General features: G+C 44.0%; 1 protein-coding gene across 1 annotated transcript in view; it reads left to right on the forward strand.

Moving 5' to 3' along the window:
• Positions 1 to 21,858, forward strand: part of mRpL44 (mitochondrial ribosomal protein L44) — a 46,971-nt gene extending 25,113 nt beyond the window's left edge. The window contains exons 5-7 of the mRNA XM_045745645.2: positions 9,615 to 9,767; positions 17,529 to 17,679; positions 19,905 to 21,858. Of these exons, the coding sequence (XP_045601601.1) occupies positions 9,615 to 9,767; positions 17,529 to 17,679; positions 19,905 to 20,098 (498 nt within the window). The 3' untranslated portion in view covers positions 20,099 to 21,858. The remainder of the gene's footprint in view (positions 1 to 9,614; positions 9,768 to 17,528; positions 17,680 to 19,904) is intronic.
• The last annotated feature ends 2,375 nt before the right edge of the window (positions 21,859 to 24,233 follow it).

Raw genomic sequence — 24,233 nt, forward strand, 5'->3', positions numbered from 1 at the left:
GTCTTTTTATATAATTGTGAAGACGTAATTTTGGAGGGAAGAGCAGGCTCAATCTCTTGAAGGAGATTATCGTCACAACTCTCCCCCGAAGCCTGCGGTTCTGGAAGAAGTACGTCGTTATGTGGTGGAGTAATGGATGGAGTCGCTTCTACTTCATAAACTCTGGAGAGGGCATCGGCTATGGTGTTGTCAGAACCCTTGATATAGCGGATCTCCAGGTTGAAGTCTTGTAAATACAGAGCCCATCGTAGAAGACGCTGGTTGGTGAATTGGGCTTGATGTAGGAAGCGGAGAGGGTTGTGGTCTGAGAAGATGGTGGTAGACCTGGCGCCTTGTAGGTACGGAGCGAAGTGTTGGAGGTTCAGGACGATGGATAGTAGCTCCTTTTCAATAGTGCTGTAGTTCCTCTGGTGTGGTTTCAGTTTGTAGCTGTAGTAGCTGACAGGTAGAACCTCCTCGCCTCGTAGTTGCATCAGGACACCACCAACGCCGGTACCACTGGCGTCGACATGAAGGACGAAAGGCTTGGTGATATCTGGAGAGGCGAGAATGGGGTTAGAACAGAGGAGGAATTTGAGTTGTTCGAAAGCAACGGTTTGCTGCATGGTCCAATTATACCGTTGCTTGGGACTGGTTAATAGAATTAGAGGTGTGGCGACTGTACTGAAATTCCTCACAAACCTACGGTAGTAAGAGGCAAGACCAAGGAAGCGCAGGAGCTGCTTCCTGGTGGTAGGCTGTGGATACTGTAGGATGGCTTGAGTGTGTGAGTCTAACGGAGCTATGCTGCCACTCCCAATAACATGACCCAGATAACGCACTTTACCTTTCGCGAAAGTGGACTTGCCCAGGTTGATGGTGAGGCCGGCTGTCAGGAGCTTGGAGAACAGACGTCGCAGCTGGAGCAGATGTTCACTCCAGGAGTTGGAGGCTACGACGATATCGTCCAGGTAGGCGTATGTGTTATCCAAGCCCTGGATGACACGGTTGACAGCTCTTTGAAAGGTGGCCGGGGCATTACATAGTCCGAAAGGAAGGCGTTCATATCTGAAAAGTCCAAAAGGAGTGATGAAGGCAGATATCTCTTTAGCGCGCTCCGTAAGACACACTTGATAGTACCCCTTAAGCAAGTCCACTTGGGACAAGTACTGGGCACTACCAATGGCATCAAGGATGTCATCTATCCTTGGCAAGGGGTAAGCATCCTTGACAGTGACAGAGTTCAGTTTACGATAGTCGGTGCACAACCGCACCTTACCTTGGGGTTTGGGCACCAAGATACAGGGTGAGGCCCAGGGGGACTCACAAGGTGTAGCCAGTCCATGATCCAAGAGGTATTGCACCTCAGCACGCATGACTTCCTTCTTGCTCGGGCTGATTCGGTAGAAGGGTTGACGAATCGGCCGGGTGTCGGGGAGCAGTTGGATGTCGTGCTGGGTAACATTACACTCTTGGGGATCATCTCTGAACAACTCTTGATGTTCTCTGAAGATCTTGACGAGAGGTGCACTATGATTATCCTGAAAGTATTTGGGAAGATCATTAAGGATTTCGGAATTAGAAAGCGCTGACTCCTTGTCAGTGCTTTCGGGAGGAGAAGCTGGGAAGGTCTCACTGTGGATGTAGGGTTCTGTGAATGTGGAATAATTAGTCAAGACAGTGGGAGGAGTACCATTATATTGCTTCAGGAGGTTGACGTGGCACAGCTGGGTCTTCCGCCGCCTATCTGGAGTCTCTATCACATAATTATTATTATTCCTGCACTCTTTGACGCAGTAGGGTCCTGAAAATCTGTTTTGTAAAGGTGAACCTGGGATAGGGAAATAAGCAAGGACGAAGTCTCCCGGCTTGAATTTTCTTACTTTGCTGGTCTGGTCGTAATGAGTCTTCATTCTCACCTGGGCTTTCAATAGATTATCATGAGCAAAGCGGTGGACTCTCTCTAGAATGTGTTGAAGGTTTTGAAGAAACTGGGGCACATTCTGATGCTCACTGAAGGTGGCATCTCTGAGAGAGTCTTTGAAAGCCTTAAGGGGAGTACGGCACTTACGGCCGTAGAGCATCTCATAAGGAGATACTCCTAGGGACTCATTGGGGAGACTTCTGAAAATACACATTATTAGGTCAATCTGCTTATCCCAATCCTTTGAGGTTTCACTACAAAACTTTTTCAAGAGTGCTTTGATGGTCTGATGACTACGTTCAAGAGAACCCTGTGAAGCAGGATGATAGGGGCTGGACAATACCTGTTTGATGTTGAACTCCTCCAGTGTCCTTTTGAAGAGATCACTGGTGAAGTTGGTGCCACAGTCACTTTGAATCTCCCTGGGAAATCCGTATTGAGTGAAGATCTTCAATAGATGTTTGATAACCGTAGCAGCCGTGATGTTCTTCACTGGAACTGCTATGGGAAATCTGGTGGTAGGACACAGGATGGTTAGGATGTAGGCGTTACCTGAACTGGTCCGAGGTAAAGGACCGACACAGTCTATTATGAGTCTGTGGAAAGGTTCCGCAGGCACCTGTATGGGAATCAGTGGTGCTCTGGGAATGGAGACGTTCGGTTTGCCTGCCATCTGACATGTATGACACTGTTTTACGTACTGTTTGACGTTATTTACCATACCTGGCCAGTAGTAGTCTTGGCGAATCCCATGGTAAGTCTTGTTGAAGCCGTAGTGGGAGAATGCTCCATGGGCCAGGTGTAGAATAGTGGGCCGCAGGCTGGTGGGAATCACAAGTTGTTCGGTGTTGGCCCAATCGTCCTCCTCCTTCAGTTTACTGGGTCTATATCTGCGGTAGAGCAAGTCGTTCTCTAGGAAGAACCCAGGAATACTGTCGGGTTGAGTCTCAGCCTGGAAAAACAATGGTGTTAAAGTAAGATCTTCCCTCTGCAACTTACGGAACTCCAACTTGGTCAGATGCGGGGGTAGTTTCTGAGGGTCTTGAGGGACAGCGGTAGCAGTAGAGTCAGCTGGCTGTGGACGTGCGGCTTGTGCACGGGTGGTCACGAGAACCGGAGGAGAAACTTCATCACTCTCTTGAACCTCTGCTGGAACATACTCAAGAATAGGGTTACTTGGCACAGAGTTACACACCTGGGGTTTGTCCATGACGATCAGGTTGGTCGGTTGCAGGTCTTCTGCCAAGTCGTTGCCTAGGAGAAGTTGCACTCCAGGCATGGGAAAAGGCTTTTCCCTGACGGCGACTTGGACTTCCCCGTTCACGTAGGGACAATCCAGGTGGACTCTGGCGAGAGGGTATGGAGTAGTAGCAGTGAGGTCAGTGATGAAGACTGTTTCCCCGGTGTAGACTATGTTGGGCACAGCCGACTTCAAGATGATTGATTGTAGAGCCGCTGTGTCCCTCAAGATCTTCAATTTGAAACGTCCCTCCGGATTTGAACCGTTGGCAGAGACAGTTCCAGTATACAGGTGGTTACTGAAAAGAGAAAGATCATTAACATCAACACCAACATTCATCACAGGCTTACCGGACTTAGGAGGAGTTGGTTTGGGTCGTTGTTGGTCAGTGGTTCCCTTGTATTGAGACTTACCACACTTGTCTATGGTATGTCCATAGAGTCTACAATATTTGCAGTACAGTTGTGAACCAGCTTGATCGGGGCTCACCTTCTCGTAACTGTACCACGACTTCTTACTGGAGGATGGTTCAGGTGTCAGCCGGTGGATGAGGCTGTAAGTGTCAGCCGACTTAGCACACTTCAGGTAGTCGGTTTCTTCTTTATCTGCTAAGTAGAGGCGGACAGGAGGCGGCACACGTCTCAAGAATTCTTCAACAAGCATCAGGTTGACGAGTTCTGTAAAAGTAGAGACATGTGCTGCTTCCAGCCATTTCATGAAATACCTCCGTTTCGTGTTAGCAAACTCGAGGAAGGTAGTGGTACTTGCCTTCAGGTGGTCACGGAATTTCCTTCTATAACTTTCAGTAGAGAGGAGGTAGGCGTCCAACACTGCTTGTTTCAGAGTGTAGTAGTCATTCTCAGACGCCAAAGTACTGAGTGTGACTGCAGCTCTACCTGTAAGATGGACTCTGAGAAGTGTGGCCCATTGGTCGACAGGCCAACTGAGTTGATTAGCAAGGGTTTCAAAGGTGGTAAAGAACACATCAACTTCTGCTTCTACAAAGGATGGCATTAACTTACTTGCATGTGATATATTAAAACTGACGGGAAGATTGGCAGTAGCTTGCTGGCGTTGAGCGAGGTGTGAAGTTTCCAACGTGTATTCCCGTTGACGACACTCAAGAGCCAGAGTCGCTTGTTGCTTGTCATGTTCACGTTGCATTTCCAACTCGCGTTGTTTGGTTTCAAGCCGTATGCGTTCCCGCTCCTGGAGTAAGGCAATCTCACGTTCTTGTTCTTCCCTTCGTATGGCAGCTGCTCGTTCTTGTTGTTCGAGGGCTTCCCTTTGCTGTTCGCGGGCTTCCTTTTGCTGCTCACGTTCAATCTTAGCCAGCTCTAGTTTAAGTTTCATCGTTGCCAAGTCAGTTTTATCTGCAATATAGTAAGTTTCATGAGTTTCAGAGTCTATCTTACCTTGCTCTAAATAGTAATCCAGCAACAGGTTGTGTAGGTCATTTTTGTTGGCTTGATAGGGAACTTCTAGTTGATACTCATGTGCAAGAGTTTGTAGTTCAGTCCTCTTGGCACGACTTAAAGTCCCTATTTCACCTGCTGGATTTGCACGGAAAGTTTGGAGACGAAACATGGTGAAATTAGCAAATAAAGGTACACGAATGTTCAATAATGAAATGTCAGAAACAGGACAACGTGGCAACTGGTACCTATCCTGTGTGATCTTTAACAATTAACGTTAAGTGAAAGATATTAAATTAAATCAAGGGCGCAGGAAATCTTGTACCCGGTACTCATGTAAGAGAATAAGGGCAAGAAAATCCTACTAACAAATGAAACAAAGTTTCGAAAACAAATGAAACAGTTAGATGCTTCAAAAGTAAAATTGGTAGTCCAAGGATGTAGGCATACCTTGCCAAGTCTCTATAGGACATAAAGCAAGTTTTTCCTACTGAATTTAATATGATACTTACAGAATTAGCGAACTTTTGTGCTCTGAAAAAATAAGCTAATTCCCTACCGTTGTATGTATCATCATCTCTGACTGACGTGTAGGGGTGCGAGGTGTCAACTGGTGACGAGAACTGCTGCTGAGGTCCCAATTCAGCAACTAAAGTTCGAGCTAGAGGAACTATGGCCCTCTTTGTCCTCCTACAGTCAGATTGCAGAAGATTGGGTACTCTTGACCCGGGGCAGACCACAGTACCAGGGTACCAATATGATGATCTGTCAGAATGAGAAATATTCAAGGGACATAGATGGTAAATACGAGTAATAACATGGAGGGAGAGATGACCAATTAAGAGTATGACTGAGGCCTACAGTCACCACGTAATCCAAAGTTGTCTCACCTTCACTATATGTTACTCTCGTAATGCACAATACACCGCACCTTATAAAAAATGAAATTGAATGAAAAATAGTAAAGCTACGTTAACAGAGTTAAATACGCTTACCATAAATTACCACTTGGCACCAGTACCTGAGTGAGGCTCCTAGGACAGGCCCCCATAAAACTTGTGACGGTAACGCGTTGGTGTTCGGCTGTTTAAGGCTAGGGGTATGGCCTCGTCACATAGTTATAAAAAAAAAATAGAAAAACTGGAACTTCGTCTGTGGTAAGGTAAGGAGAAGACACACAAAACACAAGTAAAACTTTAACAATGAAATTTTAATTACGTTAAATAAATCAAAACATGAAAATAATGCACAAACAAATATGTATAATAAAATCAATGAATCAAAATAATAAGAATACTTAAATGACACAATGAAAAGTTACGTTAAGGCAAAATAACAAGAAGTGCAACACAAAAGTTAAGTGGGAGGTGCTGGAATATTGGCTTAAAGCCACCACCTCTCTCAGTACACGCTAACGTCTAGCTGGGAGGAGTGCTGGCTACGAAAGCACGGAACATTCTGAGGACTGATGTTGGGGCGACCCCAGACATCAGGTAGTATTGGGGGCGAGTGCAGGTGCAGCCAGACCGGCGACCAATCAGCGGAGCCGTAGCGATCAACGGGTAGTTTGGTGGTTGGAGTTCGAACAGGTGGCTGGTTGCATACGTTTCTGCTCACCCTGGCAAGCCTTGCTGGTGCTGGTGTTGTTGTCGTTGTTGGACATTTCTTCCATAGTCTTTTTATATAATTGTGAAGACGTAATTTTGGAGGGAAGAGCAGGCTCAATCTCTTGAAGGAGATTATCGTCACACTGGGCCTGCAGGCGCGTTGTGCAGTTAAAGGGTTAATGTTCTTTATGTGGTCCTCAGGCGGGTTTTCTATCCAGATCCATCTCTAGATATCTTGCTCCTTTTTTTTTATTAGAATTCTTTAAAGTTTTTTACATAATTTATAGGTTGTAAGTGGCCTATTCTACATTCCTTAATGTGGCATATATTCACATTAAATTCCATTTGCAAAGTGTTACTTCATTCTTTGTCTGGGTCTTCTTATAGAGCATGACAATCATCTAATTTTCATATCTTCTTATCTAGTAGCTTGTATAATCAGTAAACATGAACGTGTTCATATAATTCTTTATTCCTTCTGGTATCATCTGTATACACAGTATACATTACTGGTGCTAGAACTGAACCCTGTGGTGCTGTGGAACCCAAGAGTAACATTCCTCCAGTCTGATACAGTGCTCTGATTACTGCCCTCATTTCATTAATGTCTGACGTCTCCATCACCCCTCCAGTATCTTGAGGTTATCTTGAGACGATTTCGGGGCTTTAGTGTCCCCGCGGCCCGGTCCTCGACCAGGCCTCCACCCCCAGGAAGCAGCCTGTGACAGCTGACTAACTCCCAGGTACCTATTTACTGCTAGGTAACAGGGGCATTCAGGGTGAAAGAAACTTTGCCCATTTGTTTCTGCCTCGTGCGGGAATTGAACCCGCGCCACAGAATTAAGAGTCCTGCGCGCTATCCACCAGGCTACGAGGTCCTTGCAGTTTCTAGAATAACCTCTTATGTGGGACTCTGTTGATAAGCTTTTTTTTAAGATCCAGATATGTACAGTCTACCCAACCATCTCTCTCCTGAAAAATCTCTGATTCTGTCATAGTATTGTTACAGTACAGTACATAATTTCTAAGGTTTTCTGCCCATTTGATTTTAATTATTATTTCTAATGTTTAGACACGATGATTATCAACAACAACGGTCTATAATTGTCTTTCCTACTACCATCTTGTAGACTGGAAATTCATTTGCCTCGTTTCATTTATCTGCTAAGACTTGTATTCACAAATACAGGTATCTGAAAAATCAATTAAAGTGGAGTGCCGAGTTCAGATGCACAGTCTTTTGAAGCCCATCTGGCCCCATAGCCTTGTTTCTACCACGCTCCTTGAGCTTGTTTTCACTTCATATTAAGACACCTCTACGTACTGTTATTCTCTGAAATCCATATTGTGTCTGGTTCCCTGATGACTTCATGTTGCGCACTCACACTGTCTGTTGCGCACTTTTTAATTTTTCATGAATCTTTTCCCCATTTTCAACCTCTGAATTTTATCCTTTACTTGCAGTTTGCATTTAATAAATTGTTAAAATAAGCTTGGTTCTGTTTTGCACTTGTTTGGAATCCTTTTCTGTTTCTTTCTGTCTCCTCTTACTGCCGTGTAGTTGTTTCTTGCTTGTTTGTATTTCTGGTTCGGTTGAAGGGTTAGACCTCTTCCTGTACTCGTTCCATTTGTTGTGTTTTGTTCTCTGGCCCTCTTCACAATTAATGTTAGTCCAATTCTGCTTTCTCTTCCGCATCATCTGTCTTGGTATAAGTTTTCATGTACACGTACTGGTCCCTTCATCATATACAGTATTGTGATATTTCTAAAATATATTATTCATTAGATTATACTGTATTCATTTGTTCGTGTTGTAGAATAAGTTAGTTATGGTGATTTGTAATCCCTCCTAATACCTTTGATTTGTGTAATTTCAGATATCATGTAGGGAACTAAGCTGATTAAAGTTGAAAACTGAATTCAAGTATACTACGTATTTACCTCCAGCTTCATATTTCTCATAAAATTTGGCATACATCATATTTATTTCTTTGCCTAATAACAAACCTTTCCAATTAAATTAAATTAAAGAACTTCTCAAGTTCCCTATATTTTCTTCTCCTGAAATCAAGTTTTTCAGTTGTTTCATTCTCCATTCTCTTCTAGATTATAACGCATTGCATATTTTAATTCCAAAAGGACATGGTGGATCTTACCTAATGGAGGAAGGTACTGAATGTCAAATATAGTATCTGTTATTCTTTCCTCATGAATATCAAATCTAGCACTGATGGAACATCTCCTTTCCTCATTCTCATATCCTGCTTAACATGTTAACTCATGAAAGTTGTGGAAAGTTATGGCTCAGTGGTTTTCTATGGTGAACACAAATGTAGATACTTATATATAATGTGTGTATTAGTGTAATAACAGCAAAAGGATTATGTTGGGAGGAGCCATTTGGGTGACGGAGGTGACGTCGTCTGCATGATTTGTCTGGCTGTGTAGAGGGTGGCCACTATGCTCTTTGGGCACCCAACAAGCTTAGGTGTAAATTTACGGTGCATACAACATGTAAATACTTATATATAATATGTGTATATAGTGTAATAACACTGCAAACAGTATTGTTGGGGGAGAAAGTTTAGTGTGTGTGACCTTGAATGAGTGAGGGAGCCGCCAGCTGACTGTGTAGCGATGACTCTTAGTGCCTGAACTAACTATATCAGCTTAGTTGTACAGTTGTGGTGAACAAAACATGTAGATACTTATATATAACATCTGTATATTGTGAATAAAATATAAAACAGGATGGTGGGAGGAGAAAGTGGGTGAGTGAGGCGTTGTTGAGGGAGTGGCAACGAGTGGTTGTCTGGTGTGTGGCGGTCACTTCTCGTTGCTTTTCGACTTGGTACCAACTTAGTGGTTCGTTATGGTGAACAAAACATGCAGATACTTATATATAACCTGTGTATAGTGTAATAACAGCAAAACTATTTGTTTATTGTTTTATGAAGATAATAATTGAATCACTAATATGCACACCATACTTTTAAGTATAGCGATGAGTCACCCCTTTTATTATGTAAATATATCACAATACACACTATTGAATAATATTACTGCAAAAAACTAAGAAAAAATCAGAGACATTGAAATAATTAAGTGATAATATCTTTGTGGCAACTCCCACCTGTCAGCTCGGGTGACGCTGACTGGGTCTGACGACCGCTCTGTCAACGCCCACTTTTTGCCAGACTTCCTCAGTCTATTGTGCCCAAAATATGTCACCTTCAATTTTTTTATATTTTTTCCATGCTCAGGGAACACAAATTAACATTTTTAGAAGACGAAATTTTTTAGAATTTTTTTTTTCTTGTGCACAGGGGGTGTAAATGTCCTCAGGACTCCCTTAGCAGTGGAAGGGTTAATGCCAGTTTTATTTTGATTATTTAATCCCAGGAAAGAACAGTTGCCAATATTTAATCTTGCATCATATTTATTTGCAGGAGTACCCTCCTTCACCCCAAACACTGGCGAAGAGCTTTAGAGCAGTGGTGGGAGCATTAAATGCTTCAGCAGGCATCAGTCGCTGCCAGCTCTTTGTTCGGGACTTTGTTGCCTCATATTTAGTAGGGAAGGATCCCAGCGACATATGGCAGGTTAGTTATTGTTTCAAATTCAAGTGGTTGGTTGTACACTTTCTCTGATAACCCTGGTGATAGTCTCAACAGTGAGACTAGCACGTCATGGCCTTCATGTTCACAGCATATTTCTCAAACTGAATAATTGGTTCAGTACACTTGTATCCCATATTATGCCACACTGCTAATTTGTTATAACACTAAATATTAAAAAAATGAAATAATCCTACTAAAATGTTGAATGTGAGAGGAGAGATAGGAATGGAGGTGAGTGGAGAGACGTGTGTAGTGTGTTGAGAGTGTTGATGGGAAGGAAGTGTTCTACAGTATGTGGTGATTGTCAGTGGAGAGGAACTGTAGTGAGGGGTGATTGTCGGTGGAGAGGAACTGTAGTGAGGGGTGATTGTCAGTGGAGAGGAACTGTAATGAGGGGTGATTGTCAGTGGAGAGGAACTGTAGTGAGGGGTGATTGTCAGTGGAGAGGAACTGTAGTGAGGGGTGATTGTCAGTGGAGAGGAACTGTAGTGAGGGGTGATTGTCAGTGGAGAGGAACTGTAGTGAGGGGTGATTGTCGGTGGAGAGGAACTGTAGTGAGGGGTGATTGTCAGTGGAGAGGAACTGTAATGAGGGGTGATTGTCAGTGGAGAGGAACTGTAGTGAGGGGTGATTGTCAGTGGAGAGGAACTGTAGTGAGGGGTGATTGTCAGTGGAGAGGAACTGTAGTGAGGGGTGATTGTCAGTGGAGAGGAACTGTAGTGAGGGGTGATTGTCAGTGGAGAGGAACTGTAGTGAGGGGTGATTGTCGGTGGAGAGGAACTGTAGTGAGGGGTGATTGTCAGTGGAGAGGAACTGTAGTGAGGGGTGATTGTCAGTGGAGAGGAACTGTAGTGAGGGGCGATTGTCGGTGGAGTGGAATTGTAGTGAAGGGTGATTGTCAGTGGAGAGGAATTGTAGTGAGGGGTGATTGTCAGTAGAGAGGAACTGTAGTGAGGGGTGATTGTCAGTAGAGAGGAACTGTAGTGAGGGGTGATTGTCAGTGGAGAGGAACTGTAGTAAGGGGTGATTGTCAGTGGAGTGGAATTGTAGTGAGGAGTGAGTGTTAGTGGAGAGGAACTGTAGTAAGGGGTGATTGTCAGTGGAGTGGAATTGTAGTGAGGAGTGAGTGTTAGTGCAGAGGAACTGTAGTAAGGGGTGATTGTCAGTGGAGAGGAATTGTAGTGAGGAGTGAGTGTTAGTGGAGAGGAACTGTAGTGAGGGGTGATTGTCAGTGGAGAGGAACTGTAGTGAGGGGTGATTGTCAGTGGAGAGGAACTGTAGTAAGGGGTGATTGTCAGTGGAGAGGAATTGTAGTGAGGAGTGAGTGTTAGTGGAGAGGAGCTGTAGTGAGGGGTGATTGTCAGTGGAGAGGAACTGTAGTGAGGGGTGATTGTCAGTGGAGAGGAACTGTAGTAAGGGGTGATTGTCAGTGGAGAGGAATTGTAGTGAGGTGTGAGTGTTAGTGGAGAGGAACTGTAGTAAGGGGTGATTGTCAGTGGAGTGGAATTGTAGTGAGGAGTGAGTGTTAGTGGAGAGGAACTGTAGTAAGGGGTGATTGTCAGTGGAGAGGAATTGTAGTGAGGAGTGATTGTCAGTGGAGAGGAACTGTAGTGAGGGGTGATTGTCAGTGGAGAGGAACTGTAGTAAGGGGTGATTGTCAGTGGAGAGGAATTGTAGTGAGGAGTGAGTGTTAGTGGAGAGGAACTGTAGTAAGGGGTGATTGTCAGTGGAGTGGAATTGTAGTGAGGAGTGAGTGTTAGTGGAGAGGAACTGTAGTAAGGGGTGATTGTCAGTGGAGAGGAATTGTAGTGAGGAGTGAGTGTTAGTGGAGAGGAACTGTAGTAAGGGGTGATTGTCAGTGGAGAGGAATTGTAGTGAGGAGTGAGTGTTAGTGGAGAGGAACTGTAGTGAGGGGTGATTGTCAGTGGAGAGGAACTGTAGTAAGGGGTGATTGTCAGTGGAGAGGAATTGTAGTGAGGAGTGAGTGTTAGTGGAGAGGAACTGTAGTAAGGGGTGATTGTCAGTGGAGAGGAACTGTAGTGAGGGGTGATTGTCAGTGGAGAGGAACTGTAGTGAGGGGTGATTGTCAGTGGAGAGGAACTGTAGTAAGGGGTGATTGTCAGTGGAGAGGAATTGTAGTGAGGAGTGAGTGTTAGTGGAGAGGAACTGTAGTGAGGGGTGATTGTCAGTGGAGAGGAACTGTAGTGAGGGGTGATTGTCAGTGGAGAGGAACTGTAGTGAGGGGTGATTGTCAGTGGAGAGGAACTGTAGTGAGGGGTGATTGTCAGTGGAGAGGAACTGTAGTAAGGGGTGATTGTCAGTGGAGAGGAATTGTAGTGAGGGGTGATTGTCAGTGGAGAGGAATTGTAGTGAGGGGTGATTGTCAGTGGAGAGGAATTGTAGTGAGGAGTGAGTGTTAGTGGAGAGGAACTGTAGTAAGGGGTGATTGTCAGTGGAGTGGAATTGTAGTGAGGAGTGAGTGTTAGTGGAGAGGAACTGTAGTAAGGGGTGATTGTCAGTGGAGAGGAATTGTAGTGAGGGGTGATTGTCAGTGGAGAGGAACTGTAGTGAGGGGTGATTGTCAGTGGAGAGGAACTGTAGTAAGGGGTGATTGTCAGTGGAGAGGAATTGTAGTGAGGAGTGAGTGTTAGTGGAGAGGAACTGTAGTAAGGGGTGATTGTCAGTGGAGAGGAACTGTAGTGAGGGGTGATTGTCAGTGGAGAGGAACTGTAGTGAGGAGTGAGTGTTAGTGGAGAGGAACTGTAGTGAGGGGTGATTGTCAGTGGAGAGGAACTGTAGTGAGGGGTGATTGTCAGTGGAGAGGAACTGTAGTGAGGGGTGATTGTCAGTGGAGAGGAACTGTAGTAAGGGGTGATTGTCAGTGGAGAGGAATTGTAGTGAGGGGTGATTGTCAGTGGAGAGGAATTGTAGTGAGGGGTGATTGTCAGTGGAGAGGAATTGTAGTGAGGAGTGAGTGTTAGTGGAGAGGAACTGTAGTAAGGGGTGATTGTCAGTGGAGTGGAATTGTAGTGAGGAGTGAGTGTTAGTGGAGAGGAACTGTAGTAAGGGGTGATTGTCAGTGGAGAGGAATTGTAGTGAGGGGTGATTGTCAGTGGAGAGGAATTGTAGTGAGGAGTGAGTGTCAGTGGAGAGGAACTGTAGTAAGGGGTGATTGTCAGTGGAGAGGAATTGTAGTGAGGAGTGAGTGTTAGTGGAGAGGAACTGTAGTGAGGAGTGATTGTCAGTGGAGAGGAATTGTAGTGAGGAGTGATTGTTAGTGGAGAGGAGCTGTAGTGAGGGGTGATTGTCAGTGGAGAGGAACTGTAGTGAGGGGTGATTGTCAGTGGAGAGGAACTGTAGTGAGGGGTGATTGTCAGTGGAGAGGAACTGTAGTAAGGGGTGATTGTCAGTGGAGAGGAATTGTAGTGAGGAGTGAGTGTTAGTGGAGAGGAACTGTAGTGAGGGGTGATTGTCAGTGGAGAGGAACTGTAGTAAGGGGTGATTGTCAGTGGAGAGGAACTGTAGTGAGGGGTGATTGTCAGTGGAGAGGAACTGTAGTGAGGGGTGATTGTCAGTGGAGAGGAACTGTAGTGAGGGGTGATTGTCAGTGGAGAGGAACTGTAGTAAGGGGTGATTGTCAGTGGAGAGGAATTGTAGTGAGGGGTGATTGTCAGTGGAGAGGAATTGTAGTGAGGGGTGATTGTCAGTGGAGAGGAATTGTAGTGAGGAGTGAGTGTTAGTGGAGAGGAACTGTAGTAAGGGGTGATTGTCAGTGGAGTGGAATTGTAGTGAGGAGTGAGTGTTAGTGGAGAGGAACTGTAGTAAGGGGTGATTGTCAGTGGAGAGGAATTGTAGTGAGGGGTGATTGTCAGTGGAGAGGAATTGTAGTGAGGAGTGAGTGTCAGTGGAGAGGAACTGTAGTAAGGGGTGATTGTCAGTGGAGAGGAATTGTAGTGAGGAGTGAGTGTTAGTGGAGAGGAACTGTAGTGAGGAGTGATTGTCAGTGGAGAGGAATTGTAGTGAGGAGTGATTGTTAGTGGAGAGGAGCTGTAGTGAGGGGTGATTGTCAGTGGAGAGGAACTGTAGTGAGGGGTGATTGTCAGTGGAGAGGAACTGTAGTGAGGGGTGATTGTCAGTGGAGAGGAACTGTAGTAAGGGGTGATTGTCAGTGGAGAGGAATTGTAGTGAGGAGTGAGTGTTAGTGGAGAGGAACTGTAGTGAGGGGTGATTGTCAGTGGAGAGGAACTGTAGTAAGGGGTGATTGTCAGTGGAGAGGAATTGTAGTGAGGAGTGAGTGTTAGTGGAGAGGAACTGTAGTGAGGGGTGATTGTCAGTGGAGAGGAACTGTAGTGAGGGGTGATTGTCAGTGGAGAGGAACTGTAGTGAGGGGTGATTGTCAGTGGAGAGGAACTGTAGTAAGGGGTGATTGTCAGTGGAGAGGAATTGTAGTGAGGAGTGAGTGTTAGTGGAGAGGAACTGTAGTGAGGGGTGATTGTCAGTGGAGAGGAACTGTAGTGAGGGGTGATTGTCAGTGGAGAGGAACTGTAGTGAGGGGTGATTGTCAGTGGAGAGGAACTGTAGTGAGGGGTGATTGTCAGTGGAGAGGAATTGTAGTGAGGGGTGATTGTCAGTGGAGAGGAATTGTAGTGAGGGGTGATTGTCAGTGGAGAGGAACTGTAGTGAGGGGTGATTGTCAGTGGAGAGGAATTGTAGTGAGGGGTGATTGTCAGTGGAGAGGAATTGTAGTGAGGGGTGATTGTCAGTGGAGAGGAATTGTAGTGAGGAGTGAGTGTTAGTGGAGAGGAACTGTAGTAAGGGGTGATTGTCAGTGGAGTGGAATTGTAGTGAGGAGTGAGTGTTAGTGGAGAGGAACTGTAGTAAGGGGTGATTGTCAGTGGAGAGGAATTGTAGTGAGGAGTGATTGTCAGTGGAGAGGAACTGTAGTGAGGGGTGATTGTCAGTGGAGAGGAACTGTAGTAAGGGGTGATTGTCAGTGGAGAGGAATTGTAGTGAGGAGTGAGTGTTAGTGGAGAGGAACTGTAGTGAGGGGTGATTGTCAGTGGAGAGGAACTGTAGTGAGGGGTGATTGTCAGTGGAGAGGAACTGTAGTGAGGGGTGATTGTCAGTGGAGAGGAACTGTAGTGAGGGGTGATTGTCAGTGGAGAGGAATTGTAGTGAGGGGTGATTGTCAGTGGAGAGGAATTGTAGTGAGGGGTGATTGTCAGTGGAGAGGAACTGTAGTGAGGGGTGATTGTCAGTGGAGAGGAATTGTAGTGAGGGGTGATTGTCAGTGGAGAGGAATTGTAGTGAGGGGTGATTGTCAGTGGAGAGGAATTGTAGTGAGGAGTGAGTGTTAGTGGAGAGGAACTGTAGTAAGGGGTGATTGTCAGTGGAGTGGAATTGTAGTGAGGAGTGAGTGTTAGTGGAGAGGAACTGTAGTAAGGGGTGATTGTCAGTGGAGAGGAATTGTAGTGAGGAGTGATTGTCAGTGGAGAGGAACTGTAGTGAGGGGTGATTGTCAGTGGAGAGGAACTGTAGTAAGGGGTGATTGTCAGTGGAGAGGAATTGTAGTGAGGAGTGAGTGTTAGTGGAGAGGAACTGTAGTAAGGGGTGATTGTCAGTGGAGTGGAATTGTAGTGAGGAGTGAGTGTTAGTGGAGAGGAACTGTAGTAAGGGGTGATTGTCAGTGGAGAGGAATTGTAGTGAGGAGTGAGTGTTAGTGGAGAGGAACTGTAGTAAGGGGTGATTGTCAGTGGAGAGGAATTGTAGTGAGGAGTGAGTGTTAGTGGAGAGGAACTGTAGTGAGGGGTGATTGTCAGTGGAGAGGAACTGTAGTAAGGGGTGATTGTCAGTGGAGAGGAATTGTAGTGAGGAGTGAGTGTTAGTGGAGAGGAACTGTAGTGAGGGGTGATTGTCAGTGGAGAGGAACTGTAGTGAGGGGTGATTGTCAGTGGAGAGGAACTGTAGTGAGGGGTGATTGTCAGTGGAGAGGAACTGTAGTAAGGGGTGATTGTCAGTGGAGAGGAATTGTAGTGAGGAGTGAGTGTTAGTGGAGAGGAACTGTAGTGAGGGGTGATTGTCAGTGGAGAGGAACTGTAGTGAGGGGTGATTGTCAGTGGAGAGGAACTGTAGTGAGGGGTGATTGTCAGTGGAGAGGAACTGTAGTGAGGGGTGATTGTCAGTGGAGAGGAACTGTAGTAAGGGGTGATTGTCAGTGGAGAGGAATTGTAGTGAGGGGTGATTGTCAGTGGAGAGGAATTGTAGTGAGGGGTGATTGTCAGTGGAGAGGAATTGTAGTGAGGAGTGAGTGTTAGTGGAGAGGAACTGTAGTAAGGGGTGATTGTCAGTGGAGTGGAATTGTAGTGAGGAGTGAGTGTTAGTGGAGAGGAACTGTAGTAAGGGGTGATTGTCAGTGGAGAGGAATTGTAGTGAGGGGTGATTGTCAGTGGAGAGGAACTGTAGTGAGGGGTGATTGTCAGTGGAGAGGAACTGTAGTAAGGGGTGATTGTCAGTGGAGAGGAATTGTAGTGAGGAGTGAGTGTTAGTGGAGAGGAACTGTAGTAAGGGGTGATTGTCAGTGGAGAGGAACTGTAGTGAGGGGTGATTGTCAGTGGAGAGGAACTGTAGTGAGGAGTGAGTGTTAGTGGAGAGGAACTGTAGTGAGGGGTGATTGTCAGTGGAGAGGAACTGTAGTGAGGGGTGATTGTCAGTGGAGAGGAACTGTAGTGAGGGGTGATTGTCAGTGGAGAGGAACTGTAGTAAGGGGTGATTGTCAGTGGAGAGGAATTGTAGTGAGGGGTGATTGTCAGTGGAGAGGAATTGTAGTGAGGGGTGATTGTCAGTGGAGAGGAATTGTAGTGAGGAGTGAGTGTTAGTGGAGAGGAACTGTAGTAAGGGGTGATTGTCAGTGGAGTGGAATTGTAGTGAGGAGTGAGTGTTAGTGGAGAGGAACTGTAGTAAGGGGTGATTGTCAGTGGAGAGGAATTGTAGTGAGGGGTGATTGTCAGTGGAGAGGAATTGTAGTGAGGAGTGAGTGTCAGTGGAGAGGAACTGTAGTAAGGGGTGATTGTCAGTGGAGAGGAATTGTAGTGAGGAGTGAGTGTTAGTGGAGAGGAACTGTAGTGAGGAGTGATTGTCAGTGGAGAGGAATTGTAGTGAGGAGTGATTGTTAGTGGAGAGGAGCTGTAGTGAGGGGTGATTGTCAGTGGAGAGGAACTGTAGTGAGGGGTGATTGTCAGTGGAGAGGAACTGTAGTGAGGGGTGATTGTCAGTGGAGAGGAACTGTAGTGAGGAGTGAGTGTTAGTGGAGAGGAGCTGTAGGGAGGTGTGTGTGTCTGTGGGGGAGAAAGTGTAGTGAGAGTTGAAGAATATAGTCTACATAATTGTTTTGTAGTGCTTTTTACACTTAAATTGTAGCTTTTTCATTATTCAAGCAGACTTGGACAGACGGCTTGAATAATGAAGTTATGAAATGAGAAGAAAGAAATTGGTGTTTGTTGTGATTTGACCAAGAATAATAAAATTATGTAAAACTGCATGTAAATTTTAGTTATTCCAAAAAATCTTTACCCACGTGAAGATAAGTTCTTTGTATCTAAAGCGTTTTCATCTGTTAATTAGTTGGATTAATTACATTCATTGTAGATACAATTGAGTAGCTCATCATTTTTTTATCGTACCATACATAGGAAGCTTTGTCTACTTATTTTGATAAAGCATAATTCTCAGCTATTTCTATTTCAGATTGAAAGCCCAATGGAACTTCTCAAAGATATTCTTGTTCGCAGTGGTTATGGGGAGCCTGAACCAAGACTAATGTTTAAAACTGGAAAGAACACAATCCAAGCCGTATATCAAGTTGGAGTATATTCTGACAAGAAGCTTATGGGCTCAGGTAAGAATTGCTCGCGCTTTCTAACTGTACTTTCTGGGGGTAGCCCTTTGTGACTCTGTTAAGCTGAGGATGGTTACCATCTACTAGGTCCCATCAGCCATGGAGTTCTATAGGCCTACCAGGGACTGGAGCTAGAACCCTTTTATCTTGTGCCTCCTTCAGAGGCACAGGGACTAGTGATATTTGTATTTCCCACCTCACCAGGAAAGTCAACCAGAAAGTCATTGAGCCAAAAGAAAGTACAGTACAACGTCAATTCAACTTACCCCGACTCGTCACATCTCTGGCTAGGTTGCACACTTTTCAGGCCAGATTTACTCACCCAGTTCGGCATACTCTGGTTCGTCGAAGCGGGGAATGTGCGGATTTGGTTACGATGTTGGGACAAAATTCACAAAGTGGTGGAAAACTTTCCCATTCTATCACAGTTTACAATTAATAATGCCTTCATATGACAAGTTGGATCACACAAGTGAACCATATAACAAATGGTTGCAAATTTTATGCAAAAGGCATATGCAGACATACATATGTATGTATGTATGTATATATATATATATATATATATATATATATATATATATATATATATATATATATATATATATATATATATATATAATATATAATATATAATATATAATATAATATAATATAATATATAATATAATATAATATATTGGTGTATACTGGCAGCAGGTTTTCTTTCAAACATGTTTCATTGAATATGACCGCATATTCTGTATTTATTATTTTCTGGTTTAGGGCTTCTATCCCTCTAACTATTTTCTTAGCATCAGGGCTTAGTTGAAATAGGAGTTCTCCAAAACTCATTTTCATACTTTTAAGGTGAAGAAAAGAAGTGATTTACTATAGTGTATTACACTTATTCATACAATTTGCAAAACGTTTCGAACCTCCATGGTTCATTCTCAAGTGAACAGATCTTACAATGCTGGTTGATTTTATACCCGCACTGGGTCAGGTGATAATACAATAAAGGTGAAAACATGGGGGGATACATAAGGGATAAATGTGGGGTGAAACATAAAGGTAACTGCAGAAGGCTTATTGGCCCATACGAGGCAGCTCCTATCTAAATACAAAGATTAATCCAGTGTAATTGGCCTGTTATGTTGGACATTGTCTTCTGTGTTGGCATCGTTATGTTCTGGTCTTGTCCTTACTCTCATGGTGGGTAGAGTAAATAGTTCCGTGATTTGGGTGTTCATGGTAGGTTGCAATTCACATAAGAATAGAACAATAATCGATAACACTAACTAACATTTAATCCAGTCCATCCGGTGGTCATCGAGATTCAACATTTACTGTTTCTTATCTCCAGTAAATTTAAATCCGTAGAGTTTTGCTGGGTTCCCAGCCATATTGGTATTTCTTTCAATGAGCGTGCGGATGCTGCCGCTAGGGAAGCTATCCGCTCTTGTCCCACCTCTTGTAAAGGTATTCCTTATTCCGACTTTTTACCTGGTTATTCATTCCTCCATCCTTGCCTGTTGGCAGGGTTGTTGGTCTTTTGTTGTTGGTAACAATCTGCGTACTTTTAAGTGTAGTGTGTCCTCGATGCCTTCCTCCTACCACCGTAACCGGCGGTGGGAAAGGGCTCTAGCAAGGTTGTGTCTTGGTCATACATGTTTAACTCACGGTCATTTAATGGAGCGCCACCCTGCTCCGTATTGTCCAAATTGCATTGTCCCTCTTACAGTCGTACATATCTTTGTTGAATGTCCTGACTTCCAGGACGAGCGTGTCTTATTTTCTGATCATCTCTCGCTGTCACTTGTCCCTCGATAGAATTCTTGGTAAATCAGATGCTTTTGATATCGTTCGTCTTATACATTTCTGTTCTCGTATTGGCATCCTTGGTGATATTTAGCGCCCTCTGATTATACCGCACATTTGATGGTGCTACATGGCCTTTTCGGTTTGGTACCTTCTTTTGATACTTACTTTTCAGCCACATTATTGTGACTCCTCATCTGACTATATAGGAAGCCTGTGCTGTTATAATACAGTATTATAGCCAAGTGTCGCTGTAGTAAAGAGAAGCTCAAAAGATGACACTGTGAAAAGAAACTGTAATGAGTCTGGTTTTCTTGTAATACGGTAGTTTTCTCATGGCCAACCTTGACCGTGTGATCTACAACCTAAAGTTTTAATGATTACTTGCATATTTAATAGATTTTAATGTGACCTTATTTTTTCAGGTTATGGTGAAACTGTAGATACGGCTGTGGAACAAGCAGCTCATGATGCAGTCAAGAAACTTTTCCATATAGCAGAAGCTAGTAATCCTCTGCCATTTGGGAAAGACGCTGATAAAATTGTTCTTGCTGACCAAGAAAATACACCATTAAGTGAATGGTCTATTAATAAATTACACAATATTGTAAACTGTTAGTGTTAAATAATTTAAAATTGGCATTCTTGCCTCACTTTTAATAAATATCCCACAACAGACTAAGCAGCATTAAGGTCAGGTGATGTGACTGATGATTTTGCATAAAGCAATAAGTATCCGTTTGCAGCATCGAAGATATTGTGCCGGAGTTTTATATCTGCCAGGCAGCGTGGACACTAGTGTGACTGTTGTCACACTGGGGCATCCAGGGCATTCAGTGATGAATGCATTCCGTTTGCATTCAGGCCAACTGTGATAGAAGATTGGACTCGGTCAATGGCGAGTCCAGACCAGGCTTTGAATTATAACTTGGTTCAGGTTATGGGCCATATTTAAGTATATAATGAAATCAAAATATAATTTGATAATATATGGCTATACAGTGGCACTTTGGTTTAGGAATTCGGTCCATTTCAAGAGACGGTTCGTACAACAAAAATTTGTAAACCGAAACAAATTTTCACATAAGAAATAATGTAAATTTAATTAATCCATTCTACACACCCAAAAATATTAACTTAAAAATACATTTTATACAGAATACTACTCATATTTTTTACTACACTTCACCTTTATTGAGGACTTGTTGGCGTATGGAAAACAGTGAGGGGGGGTGGGGTGGGAGGAGGTGGTGTTAGTGTTTGGAAGGGAAGTTCCCCCCCCCCCCCCCCCCCTTCCATTATAACATCAGGCAGTGATGACATTTTGGGGGTACTTTCTCTCCCTCTCTCTCTCTCTCTCTCCTACGTTTTGCAGACATACCATTAGGACCTGGTTGTGGCTCACTGCTTGCTTGTCTTACTAAGAATCTTTCTAAAGACACTTTTTTTCCCTACATTTTGAACACTTGTCTGAAGTGAGATATCATATTGTCATTAAAAAGGTTAATGCAATGACCTGCTACAGCTTTATCTGGGCGAGTCTTTTCAGCAAAACTTTTGCAGTTCTTCCCATACTGCACACATTTTCTTAATTAATGAGTGATATATAATAAGAACTTTTATGTTTAGAAACCCCCCAAAACAGAACAACAATGAAATTCTTCACAAAGAATTAAAGCACGGTTGTCACTAGGCAGGATTCACTGGTGAACTGAGCATGTCTTGCCCTGTGGCTAGCAGAACCCACGCGCTTGACCCATACAAGTGCTGTATCAGCAAACACTCATATTCCAAGACAAAGTTCGTACACCAAGTCCAATTTTACAAGGCAATTGACTTCGCATACCAAAAGTTTCATAATCTGGGGCATTCGTAAACCGAGGTTCCACTGTATTACTTGAGAAAGGCAATGCTCGGAATACGGTATTCATTGCAGCATTTATTATTTAATGCTGTTCTGTACACAGTATAAAAAAATTGGCAGAATTTATGTATTAAAAATTTATTGAAGAAATGACATCCAAAATTTGAATTTAAAATTATACAAAAACTTACCTAATACTGTATTATAAATTATATTTCTTTTAATTTAAATTAAAATGATTAAATAATCATTTTGAAATTAATTATTCTCAATTGTAGATATTTGGTAAGATTTCTGTAGTATGTAAGAAATTGAGGTAATAGTTTAATACTCTCTGCTACTGATGTTTAGTGTTTCACTGAGGATGATCGTCTATCATTGTTGACGACCCTTAAAGTTGAGGCAGAGAACCTGACTTTGGCTAGAGTCTTAGCATCTGTTTATGTAGTAAGAATTGCAATTATATTACTGTAATTATTTTGGTGTGTAAATACAAAATAAACTTTTTAAGTATATATTTATTTAAATTCCTCATAAGTTAAACAGTATGGCAGTAAACTGATATGTTTAAAGTTTATTGAATGACTTGAAAAATCTCTTGAAACTTCAGTAACTTGCTTTATTATTTGTGTGTTGTGTAATAGGTATTTTTCTGGGGGGAGCGCCTACGGCTCCCCAGAGTTGATGTTCTAATGTCAGACTTTGGCATCAGTCGTGTGTATGGGGTTCTTTGGGCCTACCAGGGACCACGACCAGAACCTGGCCGCTCTCAGAGAGGCAAGGGGACCAATGGCCTATAGAAACCCCCATGTGGTTGGAAGCATTCTATGTCTGCCATCGACCGAGTCAGGCACCCAGAAAGGTAAGCATCCCAAAGCAAACCCCTATTCTGGTGAAAATATTGCTACTAAAAGCCAAACAAGTGAATAAACCCCCCAAACAAAAATGAGCAAACTAGTGTGACATCACCCATTGCCGAGCCGCCGCCTGTGCAGGCCCCCCTTTCCTGGGAGGGGGAAGGGGAAAGCCCCAGACCTACTGCGCTGGCGATCCACACCCCAGTTCTTGAGGCTGATGCTATAGGCAGCGGTTGTGTGCTCTGGCTCCAGACTTTTACACGCTGTGCCTTGTGTGAGGCAGCTGTTCTCCAGGGGTGCGAGAGCCAGGAGTTACATTTCAGTACTCGGGCTGCATGCGCCTAGGGTTCCTTTCCCTAAGTGCCCTGTAAGTACTGCCCTTGGAGCTTGGGGGTTACCTTCCACAGGTTCCTTGGGATCTGCCTCTGTGGGTCCTGGTTGGTTAGTTGATACCTGGTTGATGGGGTTCTGGGAGTTCTACTCCCCAAGCCCGGCCCGAGGCCAGGCTTGACTTGTGAGAGTTTGGTCCACTAGGTTGATGCTTGGAGCGGCCCGCAGGCCCACATACCCACCACAGCCCGGTTGGTCCGGCACTCCTTGGAGGAATAAATCTAGTTAACTCTTGAAGATGTCCATGGTTGTTCCGGCAATATTTCTTATACTCGCTGGGAGGGTGTTGAACAACCGCGGACCTCTGATGTTTATACAGTGTTCTCTGATTGTGCCTATGGCACCCCTGCTCTTCACTGGTTCTATTCTGCATTCTCTTCCATATTGTTCACTCCAGTACGTAGTTATTTTACTGTGTAGATTTGATACTTGGCCCTCCAGTACCTTCCAGGTGTATACTATTTGATATCTCTCTCGTCTTCTTTCTAGTGAGTACATTTGGAGGGCTTTGAGACGACCCCAATAATTTAGGTGCTTTATCGCGTCTATGCATGCCGTATATGTTCTCTGTATTCCCTCTATTTCAGCAATCTCTCCTGCTCTGAAGGGGGAAGCGAGTACTGAGCAGTACTCAAGATGGGACAACACAAGTGAATTGAAGAGTACAACCATTGTGATGGGATCCCTGGATTTGAAAGTTCTCGTAATCCATCCTATCATTTTTCTGGCTGTTGCAATATTTGCTTGGTTATGCTCCCTAAACGTTAGGTCGTCAGACATCATTATTCCCAAATCCTTTACATGCTGTTTTCCTACTATGGGCACATTTGATTGTGTTTTGTACCTTGTATTATGTTTAAGGTCCTCATTTTTACCATACCTGAGTACCTGGAATTTATCACTGTTAAACATCATGTTATTTTCTGATGCCCAGTCGAAAACTTTATTAATATCAGCTTGAAGTTTTTCAATGTCTTCAGCCGAGGTAATTTTCATACCGATTTTTGTGTTGTCTGCAAAGGATGATACGAAGCTGTGACTTGTATTTTTGTCTATATCTGATATGAGAATAAGGAAAAGCAGCGGTGCAAGGACTGTACCTTGAGGTACAGAGCTTTTAACTGCGCTCGGACTAGATTTTATATGGTTGAATATTACTCGCTGAGTCCTGTTTGACAGAAAACCGAGTGTCCAGCGTCCTACTTTACCAGTTATTCCAATTGACTTCATTTTGTGTACTATCACGCCATGGTCACATTTATCGAAAGCCTTTGCGAAGTCCGTGTATTCAGCATTCTGTTTTTCTTCTAATGCCTCAGTGACTTTGTCATAGTGCTCAAGTATCTGTGAGAGGCATGATCTTCCTGCTCGAAATCCATGTTGGCCTGTGTTACGGACCCGAGCCCAGCGTCGTAGCACGGAGCAGTGATGTCCACACCATCTGTGAGTCAGCTCCCGAACCCCCCTTCAAATGAACGACGCCATCTAGTGAGGACGAGATATACCGGCCACAGGGGCTGGTTTCCCGTCTTAATCAGCTCGTGACATAGCCGCTGCTGACCTCTGGTGATGTGGCGCTTAGACAGCAACGCCATCTATGGAGTGGATAGGTGGACGTTTGTGTCTAAGCCGGTAAGTGAGGT

Source organism: Procambarus clarkii, chromosome 16, assembly GCF_040958095.1.
Source record: "Procambarus clarkii isolate CNS0578487 chromosome 16, FALCON_Pclarkii_2.0, whole genome shotgun sequence".
Classification (NCBI taxonomy): Eukaryota; Metazoa; Arthropoda; class Malacostraca; order Decapoda; family Cambaridae; genus Procambarus; species Procambarus clarkii.